Genomic DNA, 27,256 nt, shown 5'->3' with positions numbered 1-27,256 from the left:
CTCTGTGCAGGTAGAAGGACTCTGTGGGGTTACAGCTCCAGGAAACTACAAAGCCTATTGCAGACTCAAGATGAGGACACATCTCACAGGGTTGGTTGGATCCAAAGGGGTTGATGCAATTTTGGAAGTAGCTTGTCATGGCCTATGTAGAACGTCTGACTGAAAGCTCAGATCCAGTGCAGGAGCTTGTTCAAGTTATAGGGACTCATTCCTCTCTGGGGTGGGAGTTTTTCTAGGGAGTTTCAGAGGATGCTTATCTCTAGTATCAGTGTAAGTCTCAGGGTATACTTAAGAAGTCAGACTTTTAATATGTCTTCAAACTCTCTTACAATGTGTTTGTAAAAGGGTGGATTTAAGATATTTTAATGGGTTCATTCCCCCCCCACCCCGCCCCGCTGCTATTTCTTTATTGTGTTGCAGAGTCTGTGGTGGGCTATTCGCATACAGTGACAGCAGTCTGACACAGAGTTGCTTGCCAGAAGTTTTTGAGAAGTGTGACTCAGTCTCCTCACTATTCCAAGCAAGAATGGTACAACACTCTAGCTATGGCTTGATTTATCTGCCTTATGTCTTTATGAGGTTTTGTGGTATCAGACCTCGAGAAACTCAGGAACTTTGTAGACATTAGCGTGGGAAATTCTTTTTTCCTAAAATGGGAGCTGAGATCATCAATATTCACATGATGCCAATAGGGGTGTTCTACGGAATTAATTACAGTGTTACGAAATTCACCCAGTTACAGGAACTGACCATATTGAAAGCAGAGTTGCTATAAACTGCCAAAACTACTAACAAGTACCATTTGCCATGATGAATGGCCCCAAACTGAAAGCAAATGGTGCTTAGGGCACTGATGGCCTACAGGAAATATACGGGCAATGTATAATAGAAGTCAAGCTGGTTGTTAACCAAAGTTATTCAAGTGTCCCCATTTCCACCTTCTCTTGCCGGTGGGCTCTGTTCACGTCACCTGGTGACAAAGGTTAATGGGTAAATTGTGACAGATAGTTGCAGAAACTCCAATTTTACATCCAGGTGGTTGGAGTTCAGTCCCCGTGGGAATCCTAACCAATCTGCACCACATGCAAACTGCATCTTGCATATGTCTTTCTCAGCTGTATTCTGCAAAGAATTGTTCTTGCTCCTAGGAATTTATGGGCAGTTAAGCAACAAGAATGACCCAGACTGTCCAGAGGGAAACTCTGATGTTGTTCAGGACAGCCCTGAGCAGCAGAAGGGGAAGGACTAACAGGATCAGTAAGTCACTGTGGCACACATTCCCCATACATATCCATCCTTCCCTCAACTATGGGAAAGTTCATCCATCTGCTTCTTATCCTGTTTGGTGTCAGCACCTCCCTACCCATGTGGCTTTAGCTGGCAGTAACCACAATGATGGCTTTTTCAAGGGGGACTGCCTTGGAGAACTCTTGTTGGCACCAGACTTACCTTTTCCCTCTGCATTTTGGCTTTTTGGATTCAATGATGACTGGAAATCTTCATCAAGACAGGAGGCCAATGAGGAAATTAAGATAAAGAAATTGAGCTTTTCATGCCCTGAACTCCTTGCTATTACGCAGATAGGCCTCAGTGATAGAAATGAAAACAAGTAAAATAATTGGAATAAAATTCACTGGCAGGGTGAACACGTGACGCAAATCTGGAAAAGATCAACATGAGGACCTCACCAGTGGACACATTTTGAAAGTCTAACATTGTGACCCCTCTTGGCATCAGACAGCGAGCTAGTTTGAATATCTGACTGCTTCTTCTGTGCCTGAATGGCAATCTGAGAATTCTGCTCCAGTTCTGGATATTGGACAGCTGGGGAAATATTGTCCTTTATTTGCCTCATTTGGGTCTCTGCAGATGTTGCTGCACACCCTTGGGGGAATGGTGCAGTGTGTCAGCAGAAGGTATATGGTATATACCGTATGTATGTATATATATACACCATATATATGGTATATATATGGCGTAGTGTGTCAGCAGAAGGTATATTCACAGCAGGTGAATTTGCTTTGCAGTCCTTAGGTCTGTTGGCCACTGTGGATCAGACTGTAGGAAGTCATGAGCAGGACATTGAGGTAAAAGGATGATAAGAGGAGCTAAACACACATCCACTGGGGATGGGTCATAGTGCTGTTTTTTGTAGCCAGAAAAGCAGAAGATGAGTAATCTTTTCCTGCAGAAAGCCTATCTGTGTTGCTTGCAGTTTTGAACAAACTTTAGCTTTGTTAAAGAAAATATATTTTGATGCACCTGCTGACCAAAAGATGAGCTTCTGGTGCTGCTTGCTTGAATATGTGACAGGGATGAGAGGCTGTTCCTAGAAAACCTTAAAAAAGGTTATCTCAAATTGCAACATGCTGTTGTCACTGGTAGGATCTTGGAAACAGAGTCAAAGCCCAATTGATTGGATAGGGGCAGAGCATTGTTTGGTCAAATTTCATGATTTTATAGTATATTTAGTTTTCTAAAAATCTGTTTGTTTAACTATGATTTGTGGAAATAGGTAGAAAAATATGGGCTTTCATGTGTGTCTTGGGTTAGCATGGTTGCTTTCTCCTGCATTGAAGAGAGGGTTTGAAACCAGCAGGATGCCTCCATTTCCTTGCAGTCTGTCTGTGGTGGGCCTCTAACAAAGATACCTTGCTTGCTTTTCTTTCCCCATATTCCCATTTCCCCTGGAAATTTTAGAAAATTTCCCTAATTTTAGTGAGTGACTGATGCATAATTTGGTGATCTGACATGATTTTGTCATGCTATGCCACTGAGACTCAAAACAGTGAATGGTTTTGGATTCCTTGTATTTTTTTATTTTTTTTTCCCTTGGAAGAAAGTTCAAAAGACCACTTTGAACAGGAAAAGCTAAAGGTCTTGTGTTATTAAATCCCTTGTAAGACACCCCTTGGTCCTTTCTAGGAGCCAGAGGAAGAGCAGGTTGGTGAATTCAGCAGGACACGATGACAAGATATTACAGCAGAGATGAGCAGAAGGCAGGAGAGTAGCTATCCCCTGTGGTAAATCTTGTGGAGAAATGCAGTGACCACAAGCATAAAAATAAACCATGTCATCTCATCAGTGGCAAATTAGATGCCAGTGAAATGGAGGCTACAGTCCATGGAGGCTGATGAACAACTTTGTAAAGCCGTTTAAAAAAAATATTTACATGTGTATGAAAACAGACAAAGAAGGAGGAGAGCTGATGGATTTAAGGGGAATGAGTCACTGCCTGTGCCTAATCCTGGAGGGCAGAAATGTTGGCGGGCTTTGCAGAGCAGGGCTAGTGCTAGAGCTACCTTCAGACTGGCCCACTGACTGTCCCCCTCAAGCACTTAGGATCTTGCAACAGTGAGAGGACTTGAGGGGCTCATGAACTGCCAGCTGGAAGGTGGCAAGGAGAAGAGGCTGGAATTGTCTTCTCCTTGTCCTAGGGAGGGCCAGAAACATGGAAATCAGAGGCAAATCGGGAAAAGTCTTTGGAGGCAGTTACACGTGTTAAGTATGTCTGAATGTTACAGGAAGAGATAAAAACAACCTGAAATAATAGACTTCAACCCAAGTGACACTGTCCATTGTTGCCTTAAGATGGGTAAACACACGGTCAGCTGCTGTAAGCGCATCTCAGTGAAGAACACTGCATGCTACAAACAGTGGTGAATCAGAGTATGAAGAGTGGAGAGGGCTGAAAAGTATTCTTTAAAGCCAGGGTGGTTGAAAAGCTTTAAATTCCCACACTATTTTCCTGTCAAAAAGTGAAATGTTTTCAGAATGAACATTTTTCTTGTGTAACAATAGATTTCAGCAGAAGTTTGGCATAGTGATATTTAAACTAAGTAGTACTGTTGGGTCAGCCTGACAGCAAAATATGAGTCCTGGCCTCTGCATGGTGGCAGTGAGTTTTGGGTGATAATGAGGTTTCTGCAATGCTTTCTGGGATTTCAGGTGCTTTCAGTAACGTTCAGCCTGACCCCTGCACAAACTGAGTTGCAGAGTTAGAGCAGATGAGGTTAGGAAAGATCTGAGGACAATGCGATGAGCATGGCAGTGAGAGACACATTTCTCTCTTTCCTTCCAAGCTGAGGCTTTTGTTGGAGAAGTGTTCCCAGTGGTACATCTAAACCTGAACCAGCTGTGGGTTGGTCAAAGACAGCAAGTGATCCCTCCCTCACCAGTTATCTCAGCCCACACCTCTCTGAGAGGAACAAGAGCTTGTGAGAAAGCCCTCTTTGGATAAATTTAGGGCTAAACTCAAAGAAGCAATGGGTATGTGTATGCGTGTGTGGGCACATGTTGGGAGTAGGTGGTGTACTTGTTTAGGGTGATGACTGGAAAAGGTCCAACCGGAGTATTTTGAATAGCTTCAGCTCTTGCTACCTTATCTTAGTTGACCAAAACTTTGGCTTCTGATGACAACAAGTATCTGAATGCTGGTGGCTGTTGTGAGAGTAAGAGTTGCCCTATGCGTCCTCAAACAGGTAAACTGGTTAGGATAGACTTGGAGGGGAAGGAGCTGGGTGGAATTCACCCATGTCTTTGAAATCACTGTTTGGAGAGGCTTTCTCAGCTCTGCAAGTGCCTGGTATTGAACCTTGGGTTTCTGACAGCTTCTCTCATGCTGTGCTCAGAACATTATTATGGACAAAGAGAACATATTGTATTCATATAGAGCCAAAAGCTTACTGTTAGGTTAATTGAAATCTTAATATAATCAAAACATAATAAAGTCATTATTAGTCCAGTTACAGTAATACTAATACTTACAACCCAGATTAATACAGAAAAGCCTAATAATAATAATTTAAAACAGTCACTAATAATAATAATTTAAAACCTGTTGTAAAAGAAAACTTACTAGTATCTAATCCTTTTCTCTGATGCTGTTTTCACCTTCTGATGTCCCTCTAGGTCTTGTGGTTAGTGTCACTCATGGGTAGGAGAGGAACTGCACCCACTGACATGCACTTCATTGCTAACCTTCTCAAGTGAAAGTCTTACCACCAGAAGGTTGAACTGAAATGTGACTATCTGATACAACATGTTTTCTCCCAGGATGTGGGAAGATTTTTTCCTGGTTCTTTTCATTTTTTTTTTCCCATCGTGTGCTTGGTCTGTTGAGGTTGTACAGTCCTTGGGACAAAGGCTATATTCCTTTCTCTTGTCTTTCTTCTTTTGCTGATATGTTTGTGACTTTGTCCTCAACCGTTAGTCTCACAGATGTCTGGAGAGAATCAGTGCAGCTGATATTTCCGCAGAGGTGTTTGTAATGAGCAATGCTGGCAAGCTTCCCTTGGGAATGGTAAGCAGAGATTCAGGGCTCGTTTCAATCCCAAAAAGAGTTTTTCCTACCTCCATTAATATGAAAAATAAGCCAGAAGCAAATTCCAAAAACTATGCTGTTCAATACACATTCCCTGTGTCTTATGTTATGCTTTGCTCACTGCAGCTCTTGATTCAGCTTAGAGATACAGAGGGCATCTGAGTGAGTCAGTGTGCGCTCGCTTTTCTCCAGTGTCCAGGGCAGGACAGGGTGCCAGTCCTGCTCAGGAGCCGGTTCCTGAAGTCAGGAGTGCTGCTGCCACCTCTTGAAGCTGGGAATAAGGGATGAGCCCAGCGTGGGAGGCATTGCCATGGTGCACTGGAGGAGGCCAGCGTGTGAGAAGCATGGGATGGTATTTTGTTCATGTCTTTTCCCTGTGTTTTGGTGAAAGCCAAAGACCTGAAACAGGTGGGATTTATTTGGTCTCATCCAGACCCTCAACTAGCAGAGGATCCACAACAATATTTGTTTTCAAAAGCTATTTTTCAGGTCAGGTTTTAAAGGGTGCATGTGATGTGGCTCTCTCCACTTTCCGTGTGAAGTAAATATCACCTTTCTAAAGCTATTACTGCTGCTAAAATGCTATTACAATGCTTCACTGCATTTACTGTAAATGCTCTGATAAATGAAGGAGTGGAAACCAGGTTGTTTTAAAGTCACACTAAGGTTTGACCTGCTCTCTGTGTAACTACCATCATTGCTTCTCTTCTTCTCCTTTGCTGTCTCAGTTCTTAAGAGGTGCTTGTCAGCATTATATCTGTGTGCTGTCAAGGAATGCATTAAGCAACAGCTGTTATATGTTTAGTTCTCATCCTGATCATGAGGGGAAAATATGTGCAATGAATTTTTTTTGTTCCAAATCCCTTTGTTACACCGAGTCAGACTCTCTCTTGCTTTTTCTGTGCACAGCCATTCAATGATGCTCCAGTGACGCATTCATGTGGCATTTTTTCCAGATCTGATAATGCGCATGTGAGTACACACGTAGAGTTCTCCTTTTATGCACGTTGAAGTACAGCAGAAGGTGGTGAGGTTTATGATGGCTTTTAGCTCTGGGGAAGGTTTGCTCCACAGAGAGTGTGACTCACCCCACACAGGCTTTTATTACACTGAGGGACAGAGTTTGTTGCTGCTCGAAGGTACCAGAGGAGAGACTCTGTCGAGGACAGCCTTGATCCATAGGTGCTCTTTTAGATAACGTGGGCTCCTGCTGTCGAGATCTTTGAAAACAAGGAGTGAAGGTGATTTCCTGCTCTCTGGGAAAGCTGCAGCTGATGCTGTTGCTCATAGCAGCCCAGGGTCACAGGGGGCCCAACATGGTCAATTGTCCATGCCTGCCTAACTGCCAAGTTATTCTGGGAGTAATGTCTTGGAGAGGTATGTCTGAGGTGGGGAATGGAAGACTCCTCTTCCCACTAGCACATACTCTGCTCCAGATAGGAGCAGCATCAAATGTCAGTGACAGTTTCTGAATTGCGAAGAGCAAAAGCCAGATTTGGAGGTGCTGAGCTCAGACTCTGAAGGTAGCCACAACTCTGAGGAGTGTAGGTTTCTGCAGTTAATCATTGATTCTCTGTGATCCATGCAGCAAGAGGAGGTGATGGTTCATTGTCATATGTAGCAGTTGGTGACAACACCAGGACTGATAAAACCGGCAAACTACTCTGTAGAGTTCCTGAAAACAGCTTGTGGGTGCACAGGAGCATGACTGATAGGCAAAAGGAGCTCTCCAGGATGATCTGTGTTCAATGAGACCTGGGATGGCACTCTGCTGGAGCCTGGAGACCACACCTGATGGGCATCACCTTAAGGAATTAAACAGCAGCACTGTGAGGGGACACTACCTGCTGTCAGGGAGAGCCATGTGGGGGTCTTCCTCCAGCACCCAAAAGCATGGCAGCAAAATGCATCTCCTAGGGTATATTGTTGCTCCTCCAATGTGCTAACACACAGAGCTCATGCTGTGATGTTCACTCGCTCCTAACGGATGCAAATATCTCTTTGTGCATCCTCATTGCTACAACTCATGTTGGCACAGATGGTTATTAAAGCAGTACCTCTAGGCTCTGCCTGACTCTGCCAGACCTACACAAATGAATTAGGAGAGTCACTCCTTGCTCTGAAGAGTTTAGTTTAACCAATTTGAAAAGGATGATATGGAGAAAGAGGGCGGATCATCTGTCCAGGCATGTATCCTTTATCGACTGCCTTTACGCTAGTAGAGAAAAGGAAGAATGCATTTATGATTCAGGCAGGTAAAAGTATCTCAGTCACAGGAGTTGTGATGGTTGCTCCTTCACTGCAGCGTGTTTGCATGTGCTTTTTTTGTGGCTCAGACTCAAATGCAAAATACACAGGAAATCTGTGCAAATAACACCAAGGCACTTTCCAGACAAACTTGTCTAAACAACATTTCCTAGTGCCAGCAGACTGGTTCTGCCTCGCAAACGGCGAGGAGGTCTCTGCAGCTGATTTGTGTGTGATATCTTGCCCCCATCTTTGCCTCTGGACATGGTCTTGTTTCCCAGCAGGTGTCAGAGGTACATGAGGCAGGATTCAGGCTGGGAGGCTGCTGTGACACAAGGCTAATGAGGTGTGTTCTGGTCTAATTAACAGTAACGTATGGATGGACAGGGTGAATGAGTAAATGGCCAAGCCCCTGTGGCACAAGGGGGCTTTCATTTTAAGGCTAGACAGATTTTGGCAGCACCTCTCATTGTTGATCCTTCCCACTTAGCCTCCTGTGAGATCCAAGCAGAAGCACCTCGGTATGACCTACAGCTCCCAAAACGGAGCAGAGGGCCTGGGAGCCACCACATGTGGGCCTTGTGCTTGTCTCCCATAGCCCTGCTGCAAGAGTGGCATCAAAGTGCATTGTCTTTCCTCCCAGTCTTTCCTCAGGCAGTCCTCCTTGGCAGCCCATTTTTTGTCCCAGCCACCTTTCTTAACTATTTGGGGTGGTTGAAATGGGAGCTGAGCCAAAAGCTGTCCTGCTGTGAAGGTCCTTGCCAGCCTGAGGCCAGAGCCGGGACTCATCCTGCAGTAGTGGGGCAGCCAATACCTGTGCACTCAGCTGCTGTATGCGCAAAGCATGACACCGGTGCTGTGAGATCTCTGCAGTCTGGCTGCTGGCCGTGATACACAAGCCCTCTGTGCCCCAGGACCTTTCCCTGCTCTCTTAGCAGCAGAGCTCCTGTCTTGATCTGCAGATCTCCAGCTACTGAGTTGTGCAGGTTTCGAAATGCTGGGAAGCTGAGGTACCTTGCTCCAGCTCCTTCCTGAAGGAATATGGGCACCTATAAACTTGCTGGATCAGTCGTGTTTGGTGTCCTTCCTTGGCATTAGGCCGCCCCACAGCCGTGCCAGCAGGTGGCTTAGAAAGCAGCCATGGAAAAAATATGCAAATATTTTTCAAAGGGACTTCATTTGCTCTCCAATGATGATCTGAAAAAGCTGTTTTATTAAAACGTGTTTTATTAAAGGGGAGGAGGGTGTGAGGAAGGAGGTATTGGACTGAAACAGTGTAGAGGAGCAGGTAACTGTAACGCAAGAAAGTGGCCCATGGCACATATTAGTCAATCATTTACAGAAGCCATGAAATTATACTGTATGTATGCTGGAAAGGGAATACAGCAGCCCATTTTATGACATTTTCTGTGCACAGCCATTCAATGATGCTCCAGTGACGCATTCATGTGGCATTTTTTCCAGATCTGATAATATTCTGGGCTCTAAGCAACTCTCCTATCTACACAGATTATTATTTTCAAACATATTTCATGCACCTTTGTGCATAACATAACATTGCTTTATGTGTAATTGCCTATTTTAGATCTCTATCCACTGTTTCTATCCTTTGCTTACGTTTGCCTCGGCTTATGATGCTATCAAGCGCTGAAAGCTAAGCAGGACTGATCCAGCAGGACGGGTCAGCACTTGAAAGGGAACCCTCTGATTAAAACTGAGTGCTGCGGAAAGTGGTGACAGCACCTGGGGAGGGATGCGCTCCTTCCAGACAGACAGCATGTTGGGTGGGACACTGAGCGTGGGAGCACCGTCTTCGTTATGTAAGATATGTGACTTGTCATCCAAGTCAACGCACCGGCTGACACTGTAGGAATCTTCTATGGGAACTGGAATTTTCTTCCAGGCTGTGGGTTGTCAGCAGGCAGGGAGAGATTCCTGGGCTGCCTTAGCCAAAGGATGTATCTTCATTCCAAGAAATAGATGGCTATTTAGTTTTTATATTATCCCTTATGAGTTGCCTAACATAGATGTGTGGACAGAATACTTCAGACTTTGACCCTGCGTACAGATTAGGGTCAGTCTGTTAAGAACTTTAAGGTGATTATGATTTATTAACCTCCGTTTCTTTGTCTTGATTGATCTTGTTATTAGCGAGGGTGAATCAACAAATTCAAATTATAAACATCTTTTTTCCTCAGTGCTGACAACCTAGAACAAAACATGTTTTTGTCACTGCTGGCTCATACCTCGTTCTGCGCAGACGCTGATCAGGGCAGGAGTTCTTCCTTCCCTGGCCTGTTGCCTATTCCATAGGCCTGTTGCCTATGGGAACAAGGCATTTGTGATGGGTATTTTGGTGGTGCTTCTGAACAAGCTGGAGTCCAAAGAACTTGGGGTAACTGTATGACAGAAATAACAACTAACCAGAATGTATCCAAAGCTCTTGAACAAACAAGTTTTTAGAGTCCAGCTGTAGTCCAAGCAGATTGTCTTGTGGTTAGGCATCTGTCTCCTCCCATACCACCCTGTGGCTACACACAACAAATGTACTGTATCCCACAAAATTGCCAGTCATAAGATTTGCCCTTTGCCTCTTCTAGGGTGGATGGTGGTGTGGGCTTAAAAGAGGATTTGTGAAAAGGAGAGTTTGTTCACACGCAAAATTTCAGGCACCACCAGCATTAGGGAAAGGAGGAGTTGGGTGGGACACGGCAAACCCCATGGCACTTGTGAGGGAGCAGGACCCTGCCCCATCTGTGACCATGACGTGGAGGTGCCACGTCCCCAGCTGCCACCTCCTGGGGCCATGCGGAAGGGACAAGGAGGTGCCTGCACAGGCTGTCTGCTCTGTTAGTCTGCTTTCCCCTGTGAAGCACTATACAAACATCAAAGGCAATAAAATGAGATGAACAGGACCAAATCAGTTATTTACTGCCCTAAACCGGGGCACGATTGTTCCCCATGGTGAGTTTTCAAGTGCCTTTTGCTTCTTGTCTGCTTTTAAATGACGCATACAATGTTGCTTCCTCCAGCTCCTGGGGGGAAGGAGAAGAGAGACTCTACGTGGCGCAATAGCTCTCCCTCTTCTAAAGCTTTCACTTTATCAAAAATGCCATTGAATTGCTGCACTGCCGTAGGCATTACGGTGGGTGCCCTGGTGAGTGGAGAGAGCTGCTCTGCCGGCCTGACCTGTTGTACATGTGAAGGACACTCCTGCCTGCTCTTTGGGGGCCTCTGACCGCTGGCCTCACCAGTGTTGAAGTGGATGCTGAGATGTGCATGACCTTGCCTCTCCTGGAGAGGAGGAGATAGCAATGAGGAGGTGGAGCTGATGGCAGATGATGGCCAATGCAGCACTAAGCCAAGGCAGGTGTTTTTGTGAGTATCACGCAGCACGCTGTGAGTTGCAAAGTCTCCCCTGCTCCCCACAGCTGCTTCTGAATGAGGTGTTGTGGTTACCCACTGGGGCTGGGGAGCTGGGCAGGGAGAAGGAGTGACTGCCCAGGACTCACACTGGTGAGCAGCAGAGCTGGGAATATGTTCTGGGTGTCCTGGTTTCACCTCAGGGCAGCCCACCAACTCAAGAACGTGCTAGTAAAGGTTGCTGGTCTTCCGTTCCTGTGACCAGAGTGATGGACACCCTGTTCCAATGGACACCACAGTCAGATGGGCAGTGGTCACGCAGACTGGTTGGACCCACGGAGGAGATCCTAGGTATGATGGGAGGAGAGTGTGTGAACAGAAAAAAATGTATTTCCCCAGAATTGTTTTACAATCTCCAACAATTCACAGCTCAGGGACCACTCCTGAGAGAAGGACATCTGTGTTTAACAGCCACTGATAGATTTTTCCCTCCGTGAATGTGTATAGCCATCTTTTGGTCCTTTTTTAGCATCTGTAGCATCCTTTGTCAAGGACTTGTAGAGATGAACTACATACCTCAGAACATAAAAAGCAGTTTGAACCTATTGTTCAAGAGACTTGGGGTGAGCAGCCAAAGCCATGTGAGCAAAGCAACATATTTCCTGGTAGACTCTATGAATTGGAGCAGCTGCTCCTGGAGGTGAAAGCTCCAGCCAGGCACTTGCTGTGCTTCATGCTGCAGTTTGATGCGTGCATGTTCAGGTGTAAAAAGTTACATCTATAGGCTCGCAGACCCACTGTGGGTTGGATGTGTGTTGCTCCTGTGGCAGAGCCTGGAGGCTGTGTTGGGATCAGATGCTCATCACATCTGTGCAAATCCACCCTGAGACAGCTCCAGAGAGTTTTCACACATTCACACTGGGGGTAGGTGCAGACCTTCTGCCATTCCCATGAGATTATAAATCAATATTTTGACCCCAAGAAGTTTCCTATTAAATCAAAATTGTAAAGGTAATATGCAACAATTACTTCTTCACTAGGAAATGTCTGATACAAGTGTGTGTAAAAGCAAACATAGGGACAACAAAGACAGGTGACAATATTTAGTATTTACCATGGGCCAGAAACACGCACACTGCATATAACAACTGATGTGTGGTGCCATGTGATTTGGGAAATAGACTGCACGCTGGTGCCTTTGCATGATGTGGGCTGGCTTGTAGAGTTGCCAGTTTTTCTGCCGTGCAGGACTTGTGCTGGGAAACTATGTGAGCAAAGACAAATAACTCTTTTTCAGCTGACACCAACACATGGATTTTCAACTTCTGTGGGTTTCTCTGGGTAAATGGCTTCCCACGTAGACTGATGGGAAGCCAACGAAATCCACCAGAGCTGGATCCTATCCTGTCTCCCAAAACAGCATGAGAGCAGCTAAAGGGACTAGGGGAAGGCATAAGGGTGATGGGGTCTGGCCAATGCTGGAGCAAACCTCCACCCCTTTGCAATGCCTGTAGGGCTTCTTGGGGCCCTGGAAGAGGCTGGGCAGTGTCCGAGAGGATTTGTGCATGTCTGCAAGGAATCTGCGGCATCTCCTCCTGGCCGTGATAGAGAGAGCTTATCAGGGGTTTCCTTCAGATGCCTTCACGTCCGCACTGGCAGCAGCCCTCAAGGCTGAGAAAGCTGGCCTGGCCACCCACTCTCCGATCTTCCCCTCCCTGACAAGAGAATAAGGACAAATCCCCCATGGCAGGTATTGCTCACACTGGCTGCTGGATGCTGTTTGGGCACCCCATGGCTGGTGTCCATGGCTGGGTCCTCCTGCTGGCAGCTGGGGGCCTGGGGCCAATTTAGGGCTGTTTGTTAGGATCACAGCTGCATTTAGTTCTGTCTTTGAAACAAATTAGCTCCTTATTCTTTTCTTGCAGCCTAATCTTCAGTTTCTGATTGAACTGCAAGTTCTTTGGAGCTGAGCGTAACCAAGCTTCGGGAGGCTTTACCTACATGCCAGCCAGCCACCTCCCAGCACCTTACAGTGTCTTTTATACATCAAAATGTTACAGGGACTCCTTTTTCTGTGTCCCTAGACCAAATACAGCCTTTGGCAGAAGTGACTAGAAGTTATGTCCAATTGAAGGTCCCGTGAAAAAAGTTCAGTTGCTTTGGGTGTAAGTCACCATGGTGTTGCTCCCAAATGCACAAAATCTGAGCTGACATTTGCTGATTACACATTTGGGCACTGACTAGTGTTTCCTCACTCTCATTCGATTCACCTGGTGTCTCTGCCCCAGCCTGCAGCTGTTCCCTTTTAATATCTCCCTTTCAGAGCATAGGTGTTCACAGCAAAAAGCCTGGCTTCTCTTATCTTCAGAGTGATGATGCCCTGTGGACCCTGTGGTTTCCCCAGCTTTCACCTTATCTGTGGATTGAAAACAGACCCGAGCAGGCAGCTCGAAGCTCAGGGGGAGTGTTTGCATCCTCAGAGCCTGCTGCTCTCCCCATGGGGCCTGGGGGAGATCTGCAGTGTAGGCTTGGGATGGTCCTACACAGAGGGACATGGTGAGAGCTTGGCCCTGAGGAGGCTGGGGGAATATGATGCTCATGGTGTGTGTCAGGGATGGGCAGGGTTTGGGGGACAGCAGCAGGTGGGGAGCTGGCAGGACTTCAGCTGATATCCCACAGGTACTCTAAGTCTCCTGTGGTCTTCGTTGAGGCCTGAGGTGTCCCTGTGCCTTGCTTTCTGTCTCTGTTAAAGCTGAAAGGAGACTTTCAGACTCTGCCGGGTCAAGGACTTTGTCCAGGAGGAAGATGATGAGGTCCCTCACAAATCGCCGTGCTGTACAGCATGTAAAAATAACTCTTTTCTGCCTGAAAAGCCAGACGGAGGGCAGGAGGGGATGGTGGCCCGCCACAGGGAAGGGGGAGGTAGGGATGTGGGGGAGAACCCCACTGCCCTTCGCTCTGTTGCCCAACAATGGGGCGAGGGCTACCCCAGGCAACCCCTTCCTAGACAGCCCTGCTTGATCCTTAATGAGCAGCAAGAGCCATGTAATTCCCCTCCTGCTGACACCACCACCCCATGGATTACCTCTGGCTCAGTGAGCATTAGCAGTCTGGGGCAGGGAGGCTCTGCCCAGCCGGCCCCATGCCCTCAGAGGGGGAAGCAGATGGCTGCAGGCCGGAGTGGGCTCCCGCTTTTGTGCAGCCACATCCCTCCACCTTCAGTCCTCCCTCCTGCCCGGCACGGTAAGACCTAGTCTTGTTTTATGGAAAAGGGGCCCATGTAGAGAATGAAAAGTAGTTGTGTGATGTGGGCCCCAATTACTCTTGAGGCAAGAGTTAGAAACCGTGGCGGCTCCAGCCTTCAGCTGGGGTGGGGAAGGCAGAGACTGGGAGCTGAGAGGGCTGTGTGACCAGGGGAAGTGCTCGGCAAAGTCCATTTAGGGCTGCCCTGGAGCTGTTGGCATTCAGTGTTTCCTTGGTGAAAATGAAGGGGTGGGTGGGATGTGTGGGGGATACACCTTCAGCCAGCTTCAGGGCAAGGATCAATGAGGTGCAGGGTGAGAGGGTACTTGAAAAGCTATGGAAACTGGTGTCCTGGAAATGGGAATGCTGCTAATGTCATGGAGAGCAAAGCCATATGTTGAGAGATGAATATCAGTTGTCTCTGTGACTTGCACAGTGCCTGCCATCTGCAGAGGAGAGGATGAGGTAGACCCTGAGCATTAGGTGGGAGACCATGGGGTGCAGGTGCTGTAGGGTACATCGAGCGGTGTCTGCCACAGCTCAGGTCATACCAGTGCTGTATGAGTCTCTCTGAGACCTGGTCATGCCTAATTCAGCTTCCATGAGGTCAAGGAACCTGGTTCAGCATTCACCCTTCTACTAGTGCACTCTGAGTGCGGCCTAATCAGGGAATGCAGTCACAGCCGTGTGGCTCAGGAGCCCCATGATCAGGGCCTGGCCTTGCTTCCTGAAGGAGCCCAGAGATGTCTTGGTGCCAGGGCTGACCCCGTCTTCATTTAGCCTGATGAGGAGGAGCAAGCAGTCATTGTCCACGGTGAGGAGCTCCTCTGCTGTCTGCTCAGGCAGCCTTTGGGGAGAAGTTAATGCTCCACCAGCGGGGCCAAAGCTGATGGACTGGCAATGTTCCAGCTGTTGATTAGTGCAATTAAGAGATAAATGAGCTCCTGGGTGCAGAGGGAATGTGTGCTGTCAAACTCAGTGAGAGAAGTTTCTCCTTGCCTGACAGCCCTAGAGTCTGTGGTGGGGCCTGTCCTTCGTGGGGTTGCTCTGGCAGGACCCTGGCTTGTCCAGCACAATATGTATCAACACCAACACTGCGAGTGGGCCTTGACTGTGCCAACATTTTCCTCTCTAAGCTGAGACTTTCCTCTCCAAACTGAGACCTTTACTGAAAGTGCACCTGCATTAGGGAAGAAAATGGGTTTGGTTTAGCAGGCGGTTGCTTAATGTGCGGTGGGAAACTTGGTAAAATCTTTGTAGGGCTAATGTTCAGTGAAGTTTCAACATGTTCAAAGTAAACATCAGGAGGCAGTGCAGAGCTAAGCATGAGCTGCTGTTCTGACAAACTTCATAGGACAGCACCTGTAAGAAGTGAGTTAATTCATGACCGCGATGGGGTAATGCTGGCACATGAACAAATGGTGTAGACAATTTGTCTGGAAATGAGAAGAAAGTCTCTAGTCTTCACAGCAGTGAGTGCTGGTAACAGGCTTCCACCAGGAGGAGTAGGGGCAAAAAGCACTTACCCCCAGAATGGAGACTGCTCAGGTCGTGAAAGGGGAGAGGTGACGTGGCTGCTTATATGGGTAGGGGACTGTTGTTGATGACCCCGGAGATCCTCGTCAGCCCCGCGGGTAAGTGAAAACATGCAAGTATGAACAAGCCACGCTGGGCGACCGGCAGATCTTCGCTCCCCAGCCCTCGGCTGACTCACCCATCGTTGTTTGCGCTCGCTGGGGATCGCCACATCTGGATGCAGATAGGAAGGGCAGTCCAGCTCACCCAGTGGCAGGCACCTCCACTGGGTGTGTGCATCAGAGCTGATCCCTCCACGTCCCTGCTGCAGGCACCGGAGGGATCTGCCACCGTGACTCATAGGTCTGGCCTCAGATGCTTATTTTTTGTGGGGATGAACTGCCCTTTGGAGCTGCCTGTTGTTCGCTGCTAATGATAAAACGGAGGCTGACAGGCTCAGTCTCACATACTTGCATTTTGTGTGCTGGTAAAGCAGAGGTGCTCTGCCCTATAGGACTTGCAGAAAGACTTAATTTTTTTTTATTTCAGTCCTTGAACATTGTTGGATTACTTTTCTTTATTGTATAAAAGTGTATTAAAAAAAAAAAAAAAGAAAGAAACACAAAACTAAAGGGTTCTCACATTTTCAGCAGCCAACAGAGGAGCCCATCTGAACATTTTTGAGTGAGAAATTAATGCATCAGTGCCATCTTGTGGAATGACCTGTGTAGGAGGACAGGCAGCGGTGAGAGGCACCTCCAGTGCCATACTCCTCCAGCTGTGATCAGTGATGCCAGTCTAGAAGCATGCTGGAGTTTTAGGGGATTTGATGGTCATTTCAGTGATCATGCTGCAAACACTGTCACTAAAACAAAGATTTCTATTGCAACGTATTTATTTATTTATTTATTTATTTATTTTTCTGGAAACAGTTCAAGTCCATGGGATCTTGGGGTTCCCATAAAATTCTTGCCCATTTTCCAGCCCAGATTAGAATATATAGATGCTTATAGTTAATGCTTGAGTGCAGGAGACAAAGTCGTTCAGAGACATAGCAGCTATCATATTTGCAAGGGGAAGGAATCCACTTGAAGGGCCCCCTCATATCCAGGGGTGAGAAGTGAAGCTGTGTGTCCAGCTGTGACCGACTCACACCCTCATCCATCTGAGAAATCCTGTGAGATCTCCAGGGCTTACTCCCATCCATAAAAACTTTCCCTGATGCAAGACAGACAATCATTTGTGGAGGTGAGAGGAGAAGCAGCTTCCCAGGTTCTGCCATACATCTGTCAGTGTCATGTGGGTGAGAGAAAAGCTCATGAACTTTTGCAGTGCAGAGGGAAGCAACACCTGGGACAGTGTGAACAGAGCTCTGTGTCCCCATCGGGGCAGCTGCTGGTAACTGCACGGGGCTGTGCACTGTTCTCCTTCCAGAAAAGACACTGAGAGCTGTAGCAGGTTGAGAGAAAGGTGAAGAAAACCAGTCAAGAGCCAGACACAGCTCATGGAAAAAGGTCTTGAGAGTTCATGGTTGAGCACGGAGTAGTTGAAAGGGCACTAAAACCTTTTTACAGTGGATAGGTAAGAGCACCTGGTAGGCAGGGAGATGAGCAGAGGGAATTGGGAGGTGGAGGAGGAATCAGGAGCGTGAAGGCTCTGCTCTGGCACCCAGACAAGGCTGGAGGTGCCCATCCCTTATTCCTCAGAGACCGGTCTCTCCTGGCCCTGCAGGAGAGGAGGGGCTGGGGGTGGTGGGGAGACTCTTGGTAGCAGGGAGCCACAGCCATGGACTCAAATACTCAACTTGAAGCAGCATTCAGGGCGTTGTGTTTTTCCCAGACACAGACAGGTGCACATCAGCTCCAGGCAGTGTCCTCACCACAGACTGGGCTTGAGCCAAACAGCCCTGCAAAGCACCAACAAGCGGTCCTGATCCTACCTGCTACAAAACTACTGGTGCCCAACCACCAGCTAGTGGGTTACAATGCAGAGCACAACCAAAAATTCCTGTTTGATGCCTGTGAAAAAGGCTATGGAGAAAGAGAGGGGCTTTAGGAACACACCGAGGCTGTTTACAGCTCCATTGCTCTGGAAATAGGCTCCTCCTGGGCAGAGGCACAGAGTTTGCAGTGCTCTGGTAGCAGAAATGTTGCATCCTCACCCATTAGTTTTAAAAGGATGGTGTCTGTCTGTGGTAATGTCGAAGCTAGCAGCTATTTTATTGGCTTGTTCATCTTTAACCAAATGAATGAAGGTGTCTGGGGGTGAAGGAAGGTTGCCAAGTTCCAAAGGGTAACTTAGCTCAGCGCAATGAAGTGTGCTGTCACAACAGGAGCTCCTGCGACCGCAGGCTGGAGGCAGAGAGGAGAATGCTGGAGAAGATTCAGAAGATGCTCATGGTTCGTAGCCCGACCGTCAGGGAGCTGCTGGCAGAAGCACTGGGGATGTACATCCTGATGGTAAGGAGGAGATGGGCCCAGGTGTGTGTGTGCGTGTGCAGGGTGGGTAAGCATTTGCAGCAGCAATGTGCAAGGTCAGTGGTTTCCTACTGCATCCTCAGGGTTGCTCAGCAGCTGCTTGTTACTCTCTCTGCTGGTGCCAAAGCTGAAGTGGTGGAGTCACCGTCCCTGGGGGTGTTCAAGGAAAGGTTGGACGTGGTGCTTAGGGACGGGGCTTAGTGGGTGACAGTGGTAGTAGGGGGATTGTTGGACCGGATGATCTTGAAGGTCTTTTCCAACCTTACATTCTATGATGCTTTTCTCCACACTGTACTGGAGGGGATGGCATGGCCTGGGCAGGTGCCTGCAGCCATCAGGGTCCTGCAAAGGGTTGGGGAGCAGGTCCTCGCTTCTCTAACACTGACAGCCCCTGCAAAATGGGAACAGCGCACACCTGCTTTCCTGCTGGGGGTGCTGGGGCAACGAGCGCCCGTGAAACTCTCCGGAGCCACAATCCATCGTTAGGAAATGTAATTACCAGGCGTAAAGCATGTCAGGGTTTTGCTTATGGTTGTCTCATGTTTGCAAAAGAATAGTGCTTATCTCGAATCATACAGAAACTCCCAGCTTGCCTGAGGGGTCTCTTGCACAAAGAAAACGTGAAACTGTTTTGGGCTTTTGGGTTGCTTGGAGGTGCTTAGGGGAAGGGTGATCGCTTTGCAGTCAGAATTGATCCCTGTGGTGGTGACATGCCCACCGGGATCAGAGCCTTCATGTGTCGGACCAACACAGCCAAATGTAATCCTCTCTCCACTGAGGCTCAGTATCTGCCTGTGCCAATTTGCCACACCTGGACTTAGCCTGTAAGTGCTTTTGGGCTGAGAGCAGCCTTTTGGGCTGGACAGAGGATGGGAAAGTTATCCAAGAAATCCAAATAACTCATACTTGGAGGTTTTCCTAGGAGGAGGATAAGATTTGTATAAGCATGTGGGCCCTCTGCCACAGCTATCTGCACAGATGAAGGTGTTTATTTTCAAGGGCAACAACTGCATGTGCAGAGGATGCTTGCTTTTAATCACATCTTACTGTACACCCAGTCCCTCAAAGTTCACTCCTGCTGCACAGGTAGTTTTGGACACATTGAAAATTGGAGTACAGACACCTGTGAGTCCTCAGCAGGAGCTGAGCAAACCATGTTCCCTTCTATCCCCTTTGGGTTTTGGTGCTGGAACTCCCCAGGTGATAAAAAAACAAGTCTGGGAGGCCCTGCCAGGAATGTCTCTAGGACGTAGCACGCAGAGGAGACGTTCCTCTGCACTCAGGGCAGCCCGAGGGAGATTTTGGAGCCTTCAACTCACGTTGGCTCTTCCCTCACTAGACTCCATGAAGGAAGAGAGGAGGACAAGCAGCACCCAGCATCCCAATGAAGCATCCAGCATCCGACCCTTCAGCAACCCCCTGGCCCTTGCTGCAGCTGGATATGTGCTGGGTGCATCTCCAGGACTCCTGGCTGGCTGCTGTTTGGATGGTAGCACGCAGACAGGGGCTCTTGTTTTACTGAACAGGAGGGAACCAGGCAGCGGGAGTAAGTGGCATGAGGAATGGGGAGGTAGGAAAAAAGGCTGTTTTGGGACTGGGAGGATAGAAGAGGCGACCAGAGGTTTGGATCTGTGCTGAAAAATAGATTCTCTGGCCTGGCCAGGTCTCCTGCCCTGGCCTCTCTGCACTGCATGCTGTCCTGCAAAACCTGAGCTTTGTGCATCTGGCTTCTCCTGGATGTGGCTTTGAACATGTTCAGAAATGAGTAGGGAAAAAGTTTTTGTAAGGGCTTTGCAGATGCTGGAGGATGTCCCAGGTGCTGCTTTTTGGGGCTTTTGCTGAGGCAGGCTGAGAGAAAGCCCCACACTGTAGCTGTGTGTGGCGCAGAGTGTGGTCTGTGTATACGAGAGAGATAAGAAAAGTGTCTGTGGGTACCAGGGGATTTGGGTGATGTCTGAAGGGGAAGAGGGAGAGCAGACACATGAGATAAAACCTGGATCCAGGCCAAGCAGCCAGTAAAGATCCGAATCAAAACAGGACAGGCCAGAGCAGAAGTTAGATGGTGCAGCACATAATGACTCTTTTTTCTTGGAGGGGCACAATACCCTGAATAAACACTGATGCAGTCCAAGGTACAGGATATGCTCTCCAAGCCCTAAGTGGTTGGAAAGGCAGGGATCTCAAGAGAAGCTTTGTCCTTCTCCAGATTTGAGTGTAAGAGCTGTGCAAGAATTGATTTTTCCACCCTTTGACCACAAAGAATGAATGAAATAGAATTTACTTTCAGGCAATTTCTTAAATATGTCTTTTCCTGCTGGAGAGTGTTCACATTTCTTTTTAATTTCTTTCCCAGTCCCCTTTCAGTCACTAAAAAAATATTGAAACCTTGGTTGATTTCGAACTGAAAAGTATATGTGTCAAAAGGAAAAGTCCAACCAGAATTTCTTTCCTTTTTTTGGCTGGAACAAGTTACCAAAATTAGAGTTGAGTTTGGCAAACAGCTGTGTGTTGCCAAACTACATTTTTAGTCAGTAAATTGTACGCCAGGAAGAGAAAGACATCCATGCAGCTGTGGTGACGTTCCCCAGGCTCACGTCCCAGGTTGTGGACACAAGGTGCCACCGCGTGTGAGTGCCCCTGGACATCAGGGACTGGGGGTCGTCTCCTCATACCCAACTCAGAGCAGAGCATCTGGTTTAGTGTGACGGAGTACCTGCCAATAAGGAATACCCAGGCACCTGGTCTATTTTTGCAGAGAGGGGAATCATTCTTGCTTGATCTCCTAACTGTGGACACCTTGGAGTCTTCCCATCTGTGGAGGTTTATTAGTACTGCAGAAAAAGTGGCAAGGAAGCTCAGCCCACCATGGCAACAACACTACTTTTAACACTCCTTACTCTATTTTTCCATGCACTAGGTCTTTGGCTTGTCTGCTGTGGCACAAGTGGTATTAGGGAGAGGAGAATTTGGGCAGTATCTGAGCATCAATTTGGGATTTGGCATTGGAGTCACCCTGGGGATCCATGCAGCTGGAGGAATCTCTGGTGAGTAGGACACCTGAGCGTCATCTTTATGTCTCCTAAAGGCCACAGGCATTGGGGCAGCAGGAGTGGGCTGCAGAGCATGGTGATGGCATGACAAGGAGGGGCTTTGGCCTCACCACCAAAAAATGCAGTCCCGCAGTCCCCAGAGAAGAGCAGAGCAGGTCTGGTGAACCGTAGCCAGTGTCAGCCTTGTGATCCAGTGATCACAGCCAAGTCCTCAGTGGGGTGACAGGTCTGAGGTCAAGCCAGGGGGTCGCGGTGGCACAGCGAGGTCAGAAGCAGCAGGGGACAAGGCAGACATCGCATACCTACAGTATGCTGACCCCAAATGCATGTCCTGAGCTTGGACAGAGGGTGCATGGGTAGATGCCCCAGGTGAGGCTCTCACAGCTCTTGTTCACAGCTCAGCGCTGCACAGAGCTGCCCAGTATCAAAACCAAACTGGGCACAGGCAACCAAGCACCCAGGGTGGTCTGGAGGAAGAGGCTGCAGAGGAGGACTGTGGAGAAGGGTGGTCTCAGGTTGGCCACGAGAGGAATCGGATCCCGTTGGTGCACTCGGGGCTCTGCTCAAGTGGGGCAGGAGGTACAGCGGGTATTCTTGAGACTCCCTGCTCACCAGTGGGCACAGGCAGAGGGAAGTGGGACAGGGAAGAGCACAGATGCAGCCATCCCCTCTCCGTGCAGTCAGAGGAGCCACATTTCAGCATTGCCCACGTTAGGCGCTTGGGTTATGCCATCGGAACGTGGCCCAAGGAGATCTGAAAACATGCTGCCAATATGACCCATGCGGAAGTAAATCATTTATTGCAAAGGAAAGCTTACTGCTGATGTTGCAACAAGGAATAGTATGGAAATTTTCTCCTTATCACCCACACCCATGCACATCCCTCCCCCCCCATGCAAACTCAGGAGGTGGTGTTTCAGGAAGTGGTGTTTCGGGGCCATAGGGTGATCTCTCTCACATGACAGAGCATTACCTTTGCCTTGTGCAATTTCTGCATTCATTTGCACCAAGTGAAGTGATTAAGGGCTCTAGTGGGCAGAAAATTAAAGCAAGTCCTCACTCTTGAACTGCTGGAGCACAAAGGTGTCCAAAGCTGGAGCTGGCTTTGAAGGGAAAGTTTTTCCATGCAGACAACCAGCTCTTAGACTCGCTGCCCATTTAGAGCTGGTGGATACGCCCCAGGGAAAGACGACTGAGCAGAGGGGGTCCCAGGTGGCATTTGAGATGGAGCTGACCTGCTGAGGACTGGGAGGTGGTTGAACAGGAGGGAGTCCCATAGAGGAGGGGACTCGTGCCATGCCAAGAGAGGGGTCTCTGACAGGTGAGATGACCGACTTTCTGGAGGCAGCCTGTGGTCTACAGAGAGCTCAGCAGAGGATGTCTAACTCCTAAAGGACTGAAGCTAGGAGCTCGCTCCCCTGCACCATTCAACTGCCCAGGGAAAATGGGTCAGCTTGGCAGGAGGGAGACCCTCCCCAGGGAGAGCCTTGGTGCTTGCTACTCTGGGGTCTGAGTCTTTACTCTGGGATATGGGGCATGCTCCAAATCTGGTGCATCAGGGCCAATGCCACTCTCCTTTGTTGTGATTTTTGCAGGAGCTCATCTGAATGCTGCCATCACCATCACACACTGCATTTTAGGAAATCTCCCCTGGAGAAAGCTTCCAGCTTATCTGCTCGGCCAGTTCCTGGGCTCCTTTCTGGCAGCAGCCACCGTCTTTGGCACCTACTATGGTATAGTTTTGTCTTTATCACTGGGGTTGCTGTGGGCACCTTTTCAGTCTTAACTTGCAGGTCATCAAAAATGTATCCTTTTGCAGTCCTCAGCATTATATCTCGGTGACGATCTTGAGCTCTTGGCTTGTGGGACAGACTTTTATAGTTCAAGGCCAGGCAGGGCACAGTTATCCCTGGGAAGGATGTTTATTTCCTGGAGAACACAGATCCTTTTGCACAGGGTATTCCCACTGCTAAAACCTGTCTCAACACCAGTAATTTTGTCAAAAAAATTGCAAAATAAGAGGTCCAAAAAAAGGCATTTTGTCTGCCTTTTGTTTCCAAGGGCCTGCAAGGGCTTGAGTTGGATGGACCACCAAGCACTAGGCACAGCCGGAGCTCTGTGGGACTCTGCTGGCCTGTGGCAAATAAGACAACAGTCACTCATGTTTATGAGTTGTTAGCAGAAGACCCACCACCAGCATGTCTCAGTCCCCGAGGGTCAGAGGGACAGAGGCCTCCCAGTGCATCCAGACCAAAGTCTGAGGGTGACAGATATCAGTGAGATCATGCCCTGCAAGGGGTGTGTTGACTCCATCATATCTGTCACTGCCTCTCTTCCCCTTTGTGTCTCTGCTGGCTGCAGCGGGTGAACATGCCATGTGTGATGAGCTCCGCGCTGCCCACTGTGCTAACCCCCCTAATTCCCATTTCTCCCAGATACTCTGTATGACTACACCAAGGGGAACTTCACGGTGACAGGACCAACTGCCACAGCGTCGATCTTCTCCACTTACCCTCATCCCTGTACATCCTTGCTGGGAGGCTTCTTCGCAGAGGTCAGTGGGGACAGCTGAGGTGTGCTAGGAGAAGGTGGGTGGTAGCAGGCTCTGGTATGGGGCTGGTACAAAGGACTCACAGATCTGTGTGTGCAGACACAGTCACAACCTCTACTCTGAGGAGCCCACCGTCCAGGCAGAAGCTTGTCAGGTAGTGTCCAAGGTTGGTGGAGCAGGAGGACAGAAACCATGAGGTCTGAGGGGGGTAAATTGCTTAGGTCGTGGGAGAGCTCAGTCAGGAGGGTAGCCCAGAGCCCTCTGCTGAAGAGAGCATTAACTGAAGGAAAGATCCCAGTGTCAGCCCTCATCTGCACGGTCCATTGAGGTGGCATGGGAGACCGAAGGGCTCAGCTACCTTGCAACCACCTCTGCAGGTCCTGCTGCTGTGGGGCCAGATCTGCTCCTGCAGGCACCTTTCCTTGCACACTGTCCAAGCAATGGGAAAATGTGAAGCTGAGCTATGGCAGAAACCACCTCCTTTTGGCTCTGCTCAGTTCCCTGAACTGTTCTTAACCTTTTAAAATCCTACACCTGCTCCACACTCTCAGGCAGCTCTGCTGGCTGCTCCTCACCAGCACAGATGGCCTGGGGCTGCTCTCACATGAATACAGCCTGTCTGGACTGAACCTCTGAGGGTTTGAACAGTCAAGTTTAGACTCCATACAGTTGATTCACAGCATATAACACAACGTCCAGATGCCCAGAAATGAGAGGGGGATGCCTCAGGGAATGTGGAGCATCCCTGAGCGTGTCCCAGTGCTACAGAAGGAAGACTCACTTTCAGTTCAAATCTGAGGAAGCTTGTGTGTTTGTTTCTGAGCTGGTGAAGCTGTGCCTGGATGCTGTGAGGAGGATGGTGAGAGCTGGAGAGCCACCAGACGGGTTCCTGGTTGCTCAGCATCCTGTGTAGCGTGCAGTGTCCTTGCTGCACAAGAAAGCAAATGACAATGGCAAGGTGTTGCCAAGAGCTACAGGGTTTCTGCTCTTGCCAGCATCTCTGCAGTCCAAGGCTCTCCAGGTGCATCTTCTGAAGCAGAAAGAGACAGGAGTCATCATGTCTATACAAACAAGAACTATTGATGTCTTGGGCACTGCAGATCTATTTCTGTATTGTCGCAGACGGGAGATTGTGTTTCCCAGGTGAGAATCTGGTCTCTACCTTGAGTCCAAAAAGGGCAGATGCAGCAAGCTCTACAACACCTCTATCCTGCTAGGGAGGATCAGATATGTCCTGTAAGCAGATTGTTATGGCTCTGTGTCTGTTGGACAAAAGGTACTTAAAACAACCTTTGCCCCTAAATTGAAAGGTGGAGGGAGCTGAGTTCTGAGAAGTTTCTATCAGTCCTAGAGCATTCTTCTTGATGAAGTGGAGGCATTTTTGCTGGGAAATGAGTTAGTCTTTTCTTCAGTATCAGGAGGCAGGAATAACATAGGGGTCCTCCCTGACTTATCAGGCCATGAATCCCACCTGCTCTTTCAGTCTGGAAAATCTCTGAGTGGGATCCTCCTGCCTTTGCTGATCTCTCTCCTGACCTGTTTCCCCTTTCCTGCTCCTGCAGTTTATGGCGACGGTGATGTTGCTCTTGGGCATTCTGGTCATCCACGATGAGAAAAATAACGGAGCCCTGAAAGGCACACAGGCCCTGCTCACGGGTATCCTGGTCCTAGGCATCGGTCTGGGGATGGGAATGAACACAGGCTATGCCATAAACCCCTCCCGGGACCTGCCCCCAAGGATCTTCACAGCAATTGCTGGCTGGGGAGTGGATGTCTTCACGTGAGTGACCTGTTTTGTTTTTACATTGCCCAGCTCACAAGGAGAGGAGTTAAACCCAAGAGAAAACAGTCATGGAGCCTGTCCACAATTGGAGTGCAAGCCTGGTTCCCAAGGGGTTTGGGTCTTGTTAAGGAATTTTCTTTGGACCAAGTGACACTATCAAGTGGGTTCTCCTTTTCATAGAGCAAGGCTTGTGCATAGAGAAGCCCCATGCACTGTGTACACATAATTTGGGGTACATCAATTCTCCAGTGCAGGATTCAGCTTGACATTTGAATACCTCAGTGTAGCCACCAGGAACTAAGTAAGTCTAACCTTAGTTAGCCAGAGATTGAGCTGGCTGTTGCAGTGTCTGGAGAGCCAGAGCAGTTTGGCTCACCAGAAAGCAGTTCCAGTCTAGCTCACCAAATGCCTCTTCTGTGTTTTGTTTTAGGGCTGGAAATTACTGGTGGTGGATCCCAGTCACAGCTCCAACACTGGGAAGCCTTGTTGGTAGTTTAGTCTACAAACTATTCATTGATTTTCACAATCAATCTGTCCCAGAAAGTGGAAATGAGAAAGGACAGCCAGCTATAGAGACTTCTACGCTGTGATGGCCACGTGCTCCCAGGAAAGGGCCTGACAGCAAAGTCGAGGTGGACATACACACTGACAGCCAAAGGGTAACCAAGTGGGTAAGGGCATGTGCAACGGCACTGCTGGAGCACACACTTTTCTCACCCTGCATGTGGAGAAATGAGAGAGTAGCTTACAATAAATCCATTCTGCTTAACCAGACAAACGGGGTCTCTAAGAAACTGGGCAGACCTGAGTAGGCTAGAGCTGTCTATGACCTGAGGAAATTATTCAATCTCCCTGAGTAAAAATCTACCAAAAAAAAAAAAAAATCACATTCTGGAGAAAAAGCAGAGCTGCAAGACTTCAGTTACCTGTAAGTTCACAGCAATCAAAATACAAAATCCAACAGGGTTGGAATAAAAATTAGATCTACACAGTGGCAGAAACAACTTAATTGAAGAAATTTTGATCTGGACTATTCTTTTTGTAAGAGATAGCAGATACTACACTGATGAATCAGGAGCTTATCAGTTTGCTAAATCTGGCACTGTATCTATGATCCCCTTTGTTAGAACACAGAGAAGAGAAAGGACAGTCTGAAAAAGAAACCTGGTGGGTGTTATTTTTTTAATTTTTTAATAATTTGTTTTCTTTTTGGTCTAAATATTCAGGAAGCACTAGCAAATTAGTAAATTACAGGGTCTCCTGAATCCTGGTATGACCTGCTGGAACAGGCTAAGATATGTTTTGTGCTATGCTGGTGTGATGGAACCACGTGTGTTACCGATGAGTAAGACTTCAACTACCAACTTATGAAAGGATTCAGACAACTTCTGTGGCAGCATCTCCAAACACTGGAAAAACAAAAAAAAAATATCACAAAACCAACAAACCTTTTCTCCACTCTGAAAGCAAGAAAAACATGGGAAGATACTGCTGTGCTCCTTGCATGAATTCTGCCACCTCCATCTGAATGAGGAAATAGGCTTGCACGTTTGAAGCATCGTTGGAGTAAAAGTAAAACATTATCAGAAGCTGCCTGTCCCCAGGCTGGGTGATAAGGCTAACTTTTCTGGGGGGGTGCTTAAGCAAGTACATTTCATATATCAAGTGTATGACTGTAGTTCCAGGGCTGGGTACCACAAAGAC

The 27,256-nt window shown here is 48.1% G+C and overlaps 1 protein-coding gene across 2 annotated transcripts; it reads left to right on the top strand.

Annotated features, from left to right (window-relative positions):
* Positions 1-13,906: 13,906 nt before the first annotated feature.
* Positions 13,907-26,892, top strand: LOC121061517 (aquaporin-7-like). 2 transcript variants are annotated; one of them, XM_040540478.1, is made up of 7 exons: positions 13,907-14,176; positions 18,024-18,150; positions 21,086-21,212; positions 22,814-22,951; positions 23,654-23,772; positions 25,332-25,549; positions 25,983-26,892. In XM_040540478.1, the coding sequence occupies exons 1-7, from the start codon at positions 14,076-14,078 to the stop codon at positions 26,140-26,142; spliced, it is 990 nt and encodes a 329-aa protein (XP_040396412.1). In that variant the 5' UTR covers positions 13,907-14,075; the 3' UTR covers positions 26,143-26,892. The 2 variants fall into 2 exon arrangements, with proteins under 2 accessions (XP_040396412.1, XP_040396413.1); XM_040540479.1 differs by lacking the exon at positions 13,907-14,176 and adding an exon at positions 15,664-15,810.
* Positions 26,893-27,256: the final 364 nt, after the last annotated feature.

Source organism: Cygnus olor, chromosome Z (genome assembly GCF_009769625.2).
Source record: "Cygnus olor isolate bCygOlo1 chromosome Z, bCygOlo1.pri.v2, whole genome shotgun sequence".
Taxonomy (NCBI): Eukaryota; Metazoa; Chordata; class Aves; order Anseriformes; family Anatidae; genus Cygnus; species Cygnus olor.
This window is presented reverse-complemented; position numbering and strand designations above follow the sequence as displayed.

What these genes read in the sequence shown, in the direction of transcription:
- LOC121061517 (XM_040540478.1), top strand. Translation starts at nt 14,076, where the DNA reads ATGCCCTCAGAGGGGGAAGCAGATGGCTGCAGGCCGGAGTGGGCTCCC. An exon ending in CCTCCCTCCTGCCCGGCACG is followed by an intron (nt 14,177 to 18,023) that starts GTAAGACCTAGT and finishes CTGTCACAACAG; the next exon opens with GAGCTCCTGCGACCGCAGGC. An exon ending in CGTCTTTGGCACCTACTATG is followed by an intron (nt 22,952 to 23,653) that starts GTATAGTTTTGT and finishes CATTTCTCCCAG; the next exon opens with ATACTCTGTATGACTACACC.